The sequence below is a fragment of the Physcomitrium patens genome, chromosome 7 (genome assembly GCF_059467195.1).
Source record: "Physcomitrium patens ecotype Gransden chromosome 7, ASM5946719v1, whole genome shotgun sequence".
NCBI lineage: Eukaryota > Viridiplantae > Streptophyta > Bryopsida > Funariales > Funariaceae > Physcomitrium > Physcomitrium patens.
In genome coordinates, this window is record NC_143416.1 from 17,109,571 (window position 1) to 17,124,298 (window position 14,728).

Genomic DNA, 14,728 nt, shown 5'->3' on the forward strand with positions numbered 1-14,728 from the left:
ATACTTCTACTTATTTATATTACTTAGATAACAATCACAATAGATATATATCTGTAACAAAGTCTCATAATACTTCTGAGTTTAAGTTCAAAAATAATCTACTTTATTTAGAAAGACGATTATATATTCTAGAAGGTGCAGCATAATTACATATTTTTTAAACTCATCATAGCTTTCCAATAGCCCGTCATGGATATATATCTACTACAATTATTACCTAAAAATATGAATAGGTAGAATTAAATAAAAATATATTAATTTCATATTATCTTTTAGAAAAGCTTCTTAGAAACTTCTTAGATGTTTTTTTGACTTTATATATGTTTGTAGTTGATTGATAGATTAAAAACTTAATCAATAAGTTACTTATATGCCACATATGTTGATAGCTTGTAGAATAAGTTAATTATGTGGCATCTATATAGGAAACTTGCCTTGTAAGTCAAGATATGTGTCATGCAAAGTCAACACATTTTTAAAGGTCCTATAGAATGTCATTACATAGATCTTAAATAGATAGTATATATAAAAGTAAAAACAAAGTCTTCTTCACTCTTGTCAAGTCCTTTCTTATTTCTAATCTAGTTTCAAGAGTCTCTAGTTTCTTTGTCTTTTATCAATAGCCATTGTAGTTTTTTTTAATATACATACTTCTTTATTTTTATTTTTGCCACTTTTCTTTTAACACAAATTTTTCATGTTTATACATCTTCTTTCAGTTCATGTCCTTGACAGATTGACAAGAGTGTGCTTTTAATATTAGAGATTTGTCTTCTCTTGATTAAAAAGAGATTATCTCTTTCTCTTACTATAAGACACAAGCATATTAGAAGTTGCAGATTATCCTCTTCTAAATTAATGTTATTCGTAGTATTTTCTTTGATATCAAGTTTTTTCTTGTGCTTGTCTTAAGCAATATTAGAATTTTTTTTTTAAGTATTATTATAGTAGAGCTTCTTGAAATGAAGAATATAATAGTATAAATATAAGAGCAATTAAAAGAGTTGATGCTTGTGAAGCATCAACTTAGTTTATCACTACCAAGTGCATCAAAAATGGCAAGAAGTGAAGATACAAATACAATTAGAGATGCTTCAACATCTACACCAAATCATATCTTTTTTCTTGTACTAGAACACTCTTCTAGTTTAAAAAACCTAGAACTGCCTTACTTGAGAAGTTTGATGGCACAAGATGTAAGTTTCAAGGATTTATCAACCAAATACAACTTGTGATTGAACTTCAACCTTACAGCTATTCAATCCCGAGATCACAAGTTAAATTCATTGATATATTTTTTAAAAGTTTTTCATTATTATGGTTTTCATCTTTTTTTGAATGACAAGATCTAATATTGGATAATCTAAAGGCCTTTTTAGTAGAATTTCAATCTATATATAGAGAACATGATACAATTTATATTACAACTAATAAGATCCATATCTTGTGACAAAGCAATCAATCACTAATATCATATGCTTTACAATTTTGACAACTCGCAATTGATGTCAAATAGGATGATGCTACTTTTATCAGTAAACTTTTTACAAATTATAATATGAGGTAAAAAAATTGATACTCAACTTACTTGATCTTCAAACATTGAAATAAGCAATTGACTTTGTTGTGAAGTGTGACAATCAACTTTTTGAGTTTCAATTTAAGACCCATGCAAGAGAACCTTTACATTATTATAATTCAATGACAATACCAATGACTTCTAAATCTAAACATTTAAAACTAGAAGACATGCAAATTGATACGATACATTTTAAACCTCTTATCAAAAAAGAAAAGACTTATTATCATTAAAAAAGAATTATTTTTATATTGTTGAGACTGCTCAATATTGTCCAAAAAAATGATGCAACTACAAAATAAGGAGTATAACTGTCAAAGATGAAAAAATGTCAAAAAAAAAATTATCTAACTATAATAAGAACCATACAGCTAGAATCTTATATAAATAAAGGTCTTATTTTTTTCTCAAAACCATCTCTTTATTTTATAATAGATGTGCATTTATGATCTAATAATTACAAAACCTCTACCTTAATAGATTCAAGAGCCTCACTTTCTTTCTTATCTGAAGAATTTGTTAAAAGCCATACAATATCATTAGTACAAAAAACTAAACGTGTACATGTAGAAGTCATAGATGGCAATTCGATATTTTCTGAAGATATTACTCATGAAACACTTTCTATAGATATAGCAATAAATAGTCATAATAGTTCCATAATTTTTAATATAATTAAGTCTCCTTTTAATTTGATTATTTTAAATTTATCATGACTAGAAAAATATAATCTTTTAATAGATTATATTTCTTATAAATTTGACTTTCTTCAAAGCATTATTAAGAGTTTTGTGAAAAGCCATGAGTCTAGTATAGCAAAATCCATATTCATAGGTGCAAGATCTTTCTTGAATGTTACAAAAGGAAGATTGCCTTTTGTTATTTATGCCACATCTATTTTTAATGATAAAAAGACTTGAAGTTACATTCTAAGTCAATATCAAGATTTTTAAGATATTTTTGAGAAGAAGAATGTAGATATTCTTTCAAAGCATTGTCCATATAATTGCTCAGTCGACCTTAAAGAAGGAAGTGAGCCACTATTTGGTCCAATCTATAGTTTATTACAAAATAAGTTGACTAAACTAAAGAAGCACATTCACAAGAACTTGGCCAAGAATTTCATATGCAATTTGAAATCCCCTGCTAGAGCTTCTATCTCATTTGTAAAGAAAAAAGATAGATCACTATGAATGTGTATAGATTATTGAAATCTCAATAAGATTACCATAAAAAATAGATACTCTTTATCCTTGATATTTAAATTTCTTAATCAACTAAATCAAGCTAAAATCTACATAAAAATAGATCTATGAAGAGCGTATAACCTAGTCTACATTAAAGAAGATAAATAGAAGACTACATTTCGAACAAGGTATAGGCACTTTGAATATAATGTCATACCTTTTGGAGTCACAAATGCACCAATTGCATTTTAACATCTTATGAATGATGTTTTTTTTGAGTTTCTAGATGATTTTGTTGTCTATTATTTAGACAAAATTTTAAACTATTCTAAGAATACAAAAGAGCATGAAGTTCATGTTTGTTGTGTGTTATAAAAACTTAGAGATGCAAGATTATATGCCTAATTAGAAAAATGTGTATTCCACACTACTCAAGTTGACTTTTTAGGATATATCATTTCTAAGAAAAGACTTATAATGGATCCAAAGAAGATTCAAACTATTATAAGTTGGAAGATTTCAAGAATAATAACAGATGTACAATACTTTTTGAACTTTGTTAATTACTATCAGATCTTCATCAAGAATTTTTTTCAAGTCACGGCTCTTCTTATATGTCTTACATGCAAAGATGAACTTGATTATAGCAAAGAAGCTAAAGCATCTTTTGAAGCCTTGAATTCGATATTTATTTTTACACCAATCTTATATTGCATCAATTTTTTGAAAGTATTTTTTATAAAAATAGATGCATCTAATTTTGCTATAGATGTTGTTTTGTCACAAATAGGAAAAGATAATAAGTTCTATGCAATAGCTTTTCATTTTAGAAAATTCTCGATAGTCAAGATTAACTATGAGATCTATGACAAAGAATTTTTTGCAATTATGGATTCTTTTCAAGAATGGTGTCTTTATCTAGAAGGCACTTTTAATCCAATCACCATATATACAAATCACAAGAACTTTAAGTATTTCATATCAACACATATTTTGAATTGCCACCAATCTTGTTAGAGAATATTTTTATCAAGATTTGAATTTAATATCACTTATCGACCAAGAAAATAACCAGGTTTGTTTGATGCCCTTTCTAAATGTTCTTATCTTGCACCAAAAGAAATAAATAAAACTTTTAATTAACAAAGGATAATTTTATTGAAGTGAGAATAATTTCATCTTCAAGCAATGAAATCAACATTGACTGTTGATTCAACTTTTTTTAACCAAATTCAATCAAGTATGTCCTTTGATCCTCTTATTCATGATATTAAGAATAATTCTTCTAAGTCTCGTGATACTTCTAAGTTTGAGTTCAAATACAACCTACTATATTTTTAAAAGAGCCTATATGTTCTTGAAGGAGAAGTATATTTACGTTGTCGTGTTGTGATTTGGCTACCATGTGAAAATAATGTGATTATGTATTTAATGTATAATTTACTTAGCAACATAGTGAGAGCCATGTTATTGGATTTTAAGTGATTGTAGAGTGTGGTTAAATTAGTACTTTAAAAGAACATTGTTTAAAAGATTACTATTAAATTTTGTATAACTTTATTTTCTTTTGATAGTGGCTTTGAGATTGATTTTATTGGTAGTAACTTTAAATACTTAAAGTCACCTTTATTCGACCTTGGTGATCCTTGAAGTCTTATTTTGGTTCTTTAATTTTATGTTTAAGCCATATATTAAGTAAATCTTATAAAAAAAAAGAATTAGAGAGGAATTTTGGTAGCAATAAGAGAATTTAAGGCATCCATATAGATGAATGGAGATAGATGATGAAAATCTCCATTTCTATTGGTCAAAAATCACGACCAATGGACTTTGAGGAGGCTGCCCAAGGCCATATTAGAGATTAGGGTTATTTTTTCTCAGGCATTTGAGCTTTGGAGGCTAGGATCAGCAAGTTTAGATTTTTGACTACAATTTTGGTGCAAAGTTTGAGTTATTTAGAATATATATATATATAAAAATATGGGTGCTTAAAGTTAAGGTGTTGATTTTGTACCTAATATCACTCTTTTGGATATAACACATGTGTATGGAAAGCAATAGAGGATCGGCGATTAGGATTGGAGAGAACACTCTTTTCGCTATGCTTTTGGCATACTATTTGATGGATTTTAAGTTTGGATGAAGGAGATATTAGAGATTGAAATCAATGCTTACAAATCTAAAGGTAGTAAGTGACCCGAATTGCTAGTGGTTGTTTTTTGAGCTTTATCTTGTGCAATTTGATAAGATTTTAGCTAAAAATATCCAAAAATGTATATTTTTATGTAATAAAATTTTTTATATAAGTTTTGTGGCATTTGGATTTTGGATTTGTGAGTTATGAAGAAAATAGTACTTACATGCTTATGAATTAGGATTTAAGAGCACCTACTAGGATTTTTAAGATGTCAGATGATTGGTAGCAAATTTATAGTTGAATTTTTTTAAGATAAAGCTTAAGGGTGAATTATATAATATTTGTGAATTTAGAAAAATTTGAACAATTGGATCAAGAGATATGAATTTCTAAAGTTTGGAAAGAAGATATCTTTTGTGAGAATATTATATTTTGAAGGGATTTTATTATAACTTGAGTATTTTATACAAATTAAAGGAGTATTTTAGAAGCCAAGACTTCATATATATGTTAAAGATGGATATATAGAGCTATGGTTGAATTTTTGTATAAAGATAAGCTTTTAAGAGAAGATTGTGGATTTCCATTGAAGTTATTGAAAACCAAATCTACCAGCAAATGGATAACTATGATTTGGTATAGCCAAGGATGTTAGAAATTTTTTAGATATTTTATAAAGTCTTATGTATAAATCTTCTTAAATATAAAAGGATTTATCAATATAATATCTTTTTAATATTGTAGTATCTATTTATCTTTTACTTTTAAGCTTAAATAACTTATTGGAGCTTGGCCAATAAGTTAAAACTAAACTCTCTATATCTAGGTATCTAATGTATTCTTAAATAGAAAACTATACAATATGACAATATGTTCTTTAATCATGTTTTAATTTTCTAGCAATGGTACATTTTGGATACAACAAGACTTTGAATCTAATATCTAGAGATTTTTGGTGGCCACAAATATGAAAGGCTATAAAATACTTTATTCAATCATGTGATATTTATGCAAGGTCAAAAACTCTTCATCACTGACCTTATCAACTTCTTCAATCCTTATCTATTCTAGAACAATCATAGTCTTCTATTTCTATGGATTTAATGATGGATCTTTTAATCTCAAGTATGTGTGATTCTATATTTGTGATAGTAGATTGTTTTACAAAAATGACACATTTTTTACTATATACAAAATCTATCATAGATAAAGAAATTGCCAAGCTTTTTTTTGAGAATATCTATTGATATCATGGATTACTAAAAGATATTATATCAAATAGAGATATTCAATTTGTATCAAGATTTTGAAGAACCTTATTTAAGATTTTAAAGATAGACATAAAGGTTTCTTTGACCTTTCATCCTCAAATTGATGGACAAATAGAGCGTATAAACCAAGTTTTGGAATAATACTTAAGGTGTACTATCAATTATCAACAAGAAAATTGAAAAATCCTCTTACTATTGATAGAGTTTGCTTATAATTATATGATGCATTCTTATTGTCAACAAACACTTTTTTTTTTTACTAATTATGATTATCATCTATAATTTGATACTTTTGACTTTTCAAAAGTTGATAATCATATGAGAGACAATTTAACAAATTATTAGTCAGAGCTACATATAACAATGAAGGTGCAATTAAAAGAAGCTCAAGAATGATAAAAGATCAATGTGGATGCCTATCAAAAGGAACAACTACAATTCAAGATAAGTGACAAGGTATGATTACTTTGTCATAATATTAGGACTATTTGTTCTTGTGATAAGTTGGACTATGACAAGTTTGGACCTTTTTTTATTTGTAGACAAATTAATCCAATTTCTTATTGATTACATCTATTGGAGTCAATGAAAATTCATCCTATATTCTATGTACTCTTCTTGAACCATACAAGATTGTGAACATATCAAGAAGAAGATAAGTCTTACTTCTTCCTATAGAAGTAGACATTAATAAAGAGTTTGAAGTGGAAGAAGTTTTAGACTCAAGGCAACACTAAAATAAGTTAGAATATCTTATCCATTGGCATAGATATGATATTATTGAAGAAACATAAGAACCAGCAAAGAATCTTATAAATGTAAGAAAGGTGGTGGAGACTTTTCATCAATGACATCCATGAAAATCATGATGAAGAATAATAAGTCTTTGCTGTAAAAGAAACAAGGTCAAAAGAAGATTACATTCTATTTTTTATTCTTATTTTTAGTTTTAATGTAATTATGGCATTGAACAGATGAAAAATCAACAACTAGCAAATTCAACTCAAGAACCATCATTTGTTGACTTACTGGATAAGACTTTGTGATTATCACAACCTTCAAAATGAAATAATATGGATGAAGACATGCAAGAATAATATGTTCTTCTTAGAATAGATGGTGAGATACAAGAAGTTTGATATCATGACTTGAAAAAAAGACTCTCAATGTTTGGTCATTTTATTGGAAGTAGGCATGATTCTTGATAGTGTTACAAATATTTTTTTTGAAAGAAGTTACAAAGATTTCAACATTGATCAAATCACACGATGGTTTTTCCTTTCTGGAATGGGATATCACCGATGGCTAAGAGGACTTATTAACTACCTTCGAAGAGAACAAAGATCAAAGTATGTGGCAAATACAATTTTTTGCATCTTAGACTTTCTTAATATATGATCACCGCTTCTCGTGGAACTCGTCCTCTAGAAGGGAGGATAATACCATGGATATATATCTACTATAATTGTTATCTAGGTAATATAAATAGGTAGAATTAAATAAAAATATATTAATTTCATAATATCTTTTAGAGAAGCTTCCTAAAAACTTCTTAGATGTTGTTTTGACTTTACATATGTTTGTAGTTGATTGATAGGTTAGAAACTTGGTCAACAAGCTACTCATGTGCCACATGTATTGATAGCTTATGAAACAAGTTAACTATATGGTATTTATATAGAAAACTTGCCTTGTAAGTGAAGATGTGTATCATGCAAAGTCAACTCGTTTTTGAAGATCCTATAGAACGTCGTCACATAGATCTTAAGTAGATAGTATATATAGAAGCAAAAATAAAGCCTTCTTCACTCTTGTCAACTTCTTTCATGTTTCTAATTTAGTTTCAAGAGTCTCTAATTTCTTTGTCTTTTGGCAATAGCCATTGTAGTTTCTTTTTAATATACATACTTTTTTATTTTTATTTTTATTTCTTTTCTTTTGACATAGATTCCTTAGCTTTATGCATCTTCTTTCAATTCATGTCTTTGACAAAATCAGACATTTTGGATTTAATAAGACTTTGGAGCTAATATTTAAAGATTTTTTATGGTTTCAAATGTAGAAGATAGTCAAAGACTTTGTACAATCATGTGATATTTGTTTAAAATTAAAAATTCCTTATTATTAATCTTATAGACTTTTTTAGCTATTACCTATTGTAGAATAATCATTGTCTTCTATTTCTATGGTTTTTATCATGGATCTTTGAATCTTAGGTTCTTATGATTCTATATTTGTAATAGCAAATTATTTTAGCAAAATGACATATTTTGTATCATGTACTAAATCTACTATAAGCAAAAAATAACTAATTTTTTCTTTGATAATATCTATTATTATTATAGAATGCTCAAAGATATTATATCAAAAAGGGTGATTTAAGATTTTAAAGGTGGACATAAAATTATCTTCAATTTTTCATCTTCAAACTAATGGACAAATGGAGCAAATAAATCAAGTTTTGGAATAGTATTTAAGATATATTATCAATTACCAACAAGATTATTGGACAACTCTTTTACTATTATCAAAGTTTACTTATAATAATATGATACATTCATCTATACAACAAATATCTTTATTTATTAATTATGATTATCATTGATGACTTGATATGTTTGATTTTACAAAATATAATAATCTTATGGCAAAAGATTTGACAAATTGTTTATCTGAGCAATATAAAACATTGAAGGTACAATTAAAAGAAGCTCAAGAATAACAAAAGACCAAAGTGGATGCCTATCACAAGGAATAACTTCAATTCTATATTAGCAATAAGATATAGTCATTTTGTCATAATATCAAGACTAACTGCCTTTGTAAAAAATTTGATTATCGTAGATTTGGACTATTTTTTATTTGTAAATAAATCATTTTAATTTCTTATTAATTATATCTACTAAAATCTATAAAGATCTATTCTATATTATACATGTCTCTTTTTAAACCATGTAAGATAGAAAATATTTTGGAAAAATGATAAATACCAATTCTATTTGTAGAAATGGATAATAATTAAGAATTTGAAGTGGAAGAAGTTTTAGATTTAAGACAACACCAAAAAAGGTTAAAATATCTTATTTATTGGCATAGATATGATATTAATAAATACACAAAGAAGCCAATAAAGAATCTTAAAAATGCAATAATAAAGATTGATGCTTTCTATTGACAACATCCATCAAAATCAAGATAAAATATGTATATTTGCTAATACATGTCATAAAAAACTATAATTTTTGATAAATAATATAGAGTTTATATAGAAATTTAGATAATTCTATCATTTAAAAAAATATTCATGTTAAAATTATACTATGATTTTAAATTAATAAAATTTATACAAAATTACTTGATTTATTATTGGAAATATAATTAATACATTATTTTTTATAAGAATATATTTTTAGGTTTTTAACATGAAGGTTTTTACAAGATCAAAGAAATAGAACCATACTTTTCAGTCTGAGTCTGAAATGGTAAAAAGATTGCTTTAAAATAGATTTATAATGGAGTCCATGTCGGAGAAAATGCATGCGTAGCAGTAACGAATCCAACAGTGATGTGAAACTCTCAGCTTGCAGCGAAATGAATCGAACTGTATGTGCCTCCGAGTTGGCCTCAAGCATTAGCGTCGAACAACTGGCCAGCATGGTAGAAAAATCAAAACAAAGTTTTTATGGAGTTCATCTGCTACCCGAGCTGGGATTCTAACCTACTGTCCAGTTAGAAAAGTTACTCAAGAGAGTCATCGAGATTGAATATCTCTGCGTCTTTAAAACTTCCATTCTTCTCAAAACTTCTGAGTCTGGCAAGGTCAAGTACAAGGAGGGTATGGCGAATTACTCTGTTGGTGATTTCTAGATGAAACCGAACCAATCCGTGATTACCTGTGGGAATCGATTTATTTTTTGTCTTTTCAAGTTTATGTCCTGGATGATAGGGTTCTGGAATCATTCCCCGACCGTGTGTCATGTGTCATGTGACTTCGTGAAGTTTTGAAAAGAATGAAGCTAGACGGGACTTTCCTGAACGGACTCTTTCTACGTCAAAATGATAGAATAGAACTGCTGTGTGAAGAATGATCTAGCCACGGCTACTCATCTTAGATCATGGTTCCGGTGACGGGCTTGCGATGGGCTTCCAAGCAGTGGCGCATAGAACCACCTGCTCTTTCCACGCTAGGTAAAGTCTGTTCTCGTTCATGCTCAGGCTCCATCCCTCTTTGTACCTGCACAGGTGGTCCAATATGCCCCAGTATAAACGTGAGACGTAGGATATTCGATGAACACAGACCACATTCTTCGTTTGTTGCATTTGCACTAGAAATATTAACACATAAAAACAAATTAATATATATAATACAGATAGTGAGAACATTTGTTTACCTCTTGAGGAGCGCACGAACGTCGTCAACAACATCGTCGCTGAAGGGGCAGGGCACGAAGCCTATTCTTTTCAAACGGAGATCCCACTGGATTCCCGTCTCCTGCCTCTCAACGTTCTCTGGAGGGTCACAACCTATCAGATTGACCAGGTTCCGTGCACAAATCCGCTCCAGGATTAAACGTTCGTTGCTAGTTCTGGGGAAGTTCTCCTCCAGGGATTCAAACAAGAGGGAATAAAACTTGAGCGCCTCACAGAAACAAACAATAAAATCTGGCGAAGTCAGATCCACTTCTTCCTCCACAAGGATCATAATCTGCACAACAGTCAAACCCAGCAAGTTATTTTTGTTCGAGCCAAAAAGATATCAAATTTTAAGATCGGGTTGAAATGTTCAATGCCCGATTACTTATAATATTTAGATCAGGCGCGTCACAAAAAATACATTACCTTCGGATTTGCGTTTCGGAAGGTGCACAGGAGCACATCGCGCGGACTGTACTGCTCTCCTCGTGGCACAATCTCCGACACGTGATGAAGAGTGTGATTGCACGTGATGGCGAGGACTTCGTCCTGCCGCAGGTCCAGCGCTGCAAGTTCCAATTTCTCCAGTTGTGGTTCATGCTTTACAACGTACTCAAATGGAACACCCATAAGTCTAGCAAATCTTTCCAACCTGGTCATAATCTGCTTCATCACCTGTAAGGCAGACTCCTCGGGGGATATGACGATGGTGCTCAGGCGTAGGTGAGGTGTACCCTCAGCTCGTGTTGCTAGAGCTTCGAAAAGGATCGGCCATTGGGTGCAATAGGTGCTGCTCATGTCCACAATGTGAATTTTTGTCTCACCTTCAAAGGCCTCCATCATAGCTCCGTTTCCAGCTGTATGACCGAAAGTTGTCCACGGACTTGCCTCCTGAAAATTTCTCAGAGTAAAAAGACGATTAGAGGCTAGCTGACAAAATCAGAAACTAGATGCATTGGTGCGACGATTATGTACTACTTGCAAATCTCGTACCTGGTAGTCGAGAATCATTTTTCGTAATGTATCGAACGAATAGGTCCTCTCCGCAGCAGCAGTGAGTGCGCGGTAGCAGCTAGATCCCGTATTGGTGATCTTACAAAACAAAGCCTGCAGGAAATATGCAGCTACTCTTTGGTCAGCGTCTCCGTACGGAGAGCCCAGCTCATTCAACACCCACATCAAGTTCTTCACACGAGCGGAATCATTTGCAGTGATTGCCCTCGCACATTCTACCAGTAGGTTTGGAGCCCACTGGTGGCTACTGGAATTCGAAGACTCGGTGGTCTGAGATGTGCTGGACCTGTAAGGCTCAGAAGGCAAGCCTGTGAATCCTGCAATCATGCTGTTGCCATCCAAATCTCCTTTTCCAGAAGATGGTTTCACCGGGCTCGCGTAGTATTGCCACTCCGGTCTTGGACTTTGATCATGGAGTTGTCTTGGCTCAGAGTCGAATTCATGAGGATGTTGCTCCAGCCTGAATGACGGAAATGACTGCCGGGATTCCTCGGATTGCAAGTTGGGATACTGATGTCCTTCAGAGCTGGGTGTTCTGCGAGCCGCAAGGGATGTGGATACTACCCCTGAGCCTAATTGCGAGCGTGCACTGTGACGAGGTTCTTCGAAGATGGAGTCTTCTGATGATCGAGTTGGGCCTGCTTCATCACTGGTGTTGAGATCCGCGATTTGGTCGGTTTGAGGATACTCTTGATATTTTACCAGAAGTTTGTCCATGACCTGGATCACGACGAACTGGAAATGCAAAATTTGTAGCTTTTGTGTGACCTGCTGATATATGGTCACACAGTATCTTTTCTAACATAATTATGGAATTTACGATCATGACTTAAGCGAGGAGCGTAGTTCTACGTCTTCTGGCTTACTGGGTTTCTAACCTTGGTACAGATCATCGGAGTTAGGGCACCCGACGATTAGCTGTGCTCCAAGCTTGGATGAACTTCGAAAGTTTACATTTGTAACACTTTCATTCTGAGCAACGAGTACCTAGCCTCAGTACGACTCACCTCTGATGACTTAATCGACAGTGCTGCAGTAGAATGGTTACAAAAATCATGGAGGAAAGAGCTTCAATGTTTAGACAAAAATGGCTTCAGTTTTTCCACTAAGACTTGTGATCTGTGCCCTATGAAAGCGAGGCTTCCGGCGGTTTCTTTTCCGGATCATGCAGATTTTTGTTGGAATTGGCGATTTTGGTTTCCAACTGTCTACCAAAATCAGTCTGCATCGTCTCATCAGAGATGCAGGCTGTCACGATAATCGAATGATTGACAAACTAACCTCATCTTTCACCTTAACAAAGATCATCAAAACACCTTGTTGTTTATGGATCCCACTGGCAAGAAAAACAAAGTTCTCTTTGGAAGCGGGGCATACTGCCGCAACTTTCAGCAGTTCAAAACGAACCTACTTATCGCTCAACCTTACCCTCAAAAGCATAACTGGTTTGTCTAAAGTATTACTAACGAGCAGAACTCCGTTCAATACATAACTAAAATAGGTGAAGGGTGGAGATATTTAGTTATTAAACTTGGTGCCAACCCTCAAATCGTCAAAACATAACCGGCCTCGGGTACCCAAAAGACGTCAGGAGGACTCTACTCAGGGTTCATACAAGGTCTCTATACCACTACCAGTATGTGTTCTGTATATGCCTCCTGCCAGTCGGTAAAAACAAAGACTCGAAACTATTTCGTCGTCAGAAAGAACAGGTTCAAACAACACAACATCACTCCTTGGACGGAACGGACAATCCTACTGCACCGACTCAAAGCCCCCCCTCTTTCGGTGCCCTCTCAACCACTTAGTGCTCTCATCCCGCTCACCCTAGATTCCGAATCCTAAGACTAATTCGGTGACTCAACTGGAGCAACCAAATGAAAAGAGCCTAGACCAAGCAGGGTCACGGAAACAAAGACCAGACCTAGGATGTGGGTCCAGCACGCAGCATCTGCACACGTGCCAGCAATTTTCGACACAGATTAGGCTTGGGGAAGAGGGAGGAATAGGTTCTTCATCAGCTGCCTATTCGCACTCATCTTTCCCCGTCAAGTGTCAGACCCTCGACGCCCGTAACTCTCAACTCGTGCAGCTGCTGCTGGGAACTTGAGACCCCCAATACCCCACCTTTCCAGCAATCCTGCAGCCTGGACTTATTTATACTAGTGCCTGCATTATCATGTGATCCTCCTGCTGCCAGGACTATCGACAACATCTCGGTCGGCTCCATTCGAAATGTTGCTGCACAATTACCAGTCGCCTAGTTTAAGGGTTCCAACCGTACTACAACTTCTGCACTTCGCACAAGACAATCGTGGTAATTTACTAGCCTCGCTCCTCTCGTCTTCGTTCCATGAACCTCCGCCAAGGTACCACCCCGGTGTTGATCATCGAACCATCTACCTCAACTGTGTCGGACGCCAGTGAACACTTGCACGTACATACAGTTTCATTAGGCCCGAGGAAGCGAGGGGATCCTGGGGTGGTTCCCGAGACCGCACCTGCTGAGCTAGGTCATGTAGGACCGGCCGTCACCGAAGTAATACGCTAGGGATGATTGATAGATTCGACTGTGCATCCAGTTGAGAGGTTGAACCTGCTGGTGTAGACTCGGTGTCGGAATCGGTGTCCGTGATTGGGTCACTGCTACAGTGTTGCTAGCGAACGACCCATCGGAATCTGACACACATGCTTAATCGTAGGGCATCGGTGACCTGTGAGGCAACACCAGCTCTACAAGGCACCTGCAGCATGACATCGGCAAACTCCTCCACACGGCACGTCCCATTCTAGAACCATCTTTCCTGCTCTAGAGCTGAGAAACACTACATATTCCCAAGAGGTTCGCATCAACAAGGCAGTGATCCTACGTTTGTAGACCATCCATAGCAGTTCTTTCCACGCTGCCGTGACCAGCGATATCGAACAATGTTCGACAATGAGGTCTTTAGTTTGCTGAAGAATGCTATGATCGCTGAAACTGTTAAGGATCTTAATCCTCTTTTCGATGCACTATTATACCATTATCATGTGATTAGTGTTGGCTTTCGAGTTTGATTAGGTTAGTGCTTTCTCATGAAAGAAACCATTGTTCTTGTTATAACAATAGTATGAACTATTTTGTGGA

At 33.3% G+C, this 14,728-nt stretch overlaps 1 protein-coding gene across 1 annotated transcript; it reads right to left on the bottom strand.

The window, feature by feature from the left end:
- Window positions 1-9,766: 9,766 nt before the first annotated feature.
- On the bottom strand, window positions 9,767-14,102 carry LOC112284300 (protein SHORT-ROOT). Its single transcript, XM_024523995.3, has 4 exons — window positions 11,581-14,102; window positions 11,014-11,478; window positions 10,566-10,879; window positions 9,767-10,408 (listed from the first exon to the last, which is right to left on the bottom strand). Exons 1-4 carry the CDS (start codon window positions 12,316-12,318, stop codon window positions 10,288-10,290), a joined length of 1,638 nt encoding a protein of 545 aa, XP_024379763.1. The 5' UTR covers window positions 12,319-14,102; the 3' UTR covers window positions 9,767-10,287.
- Between the last annotated feature and the right edge of the window lie 626 nt (window positions 14,103-14,728).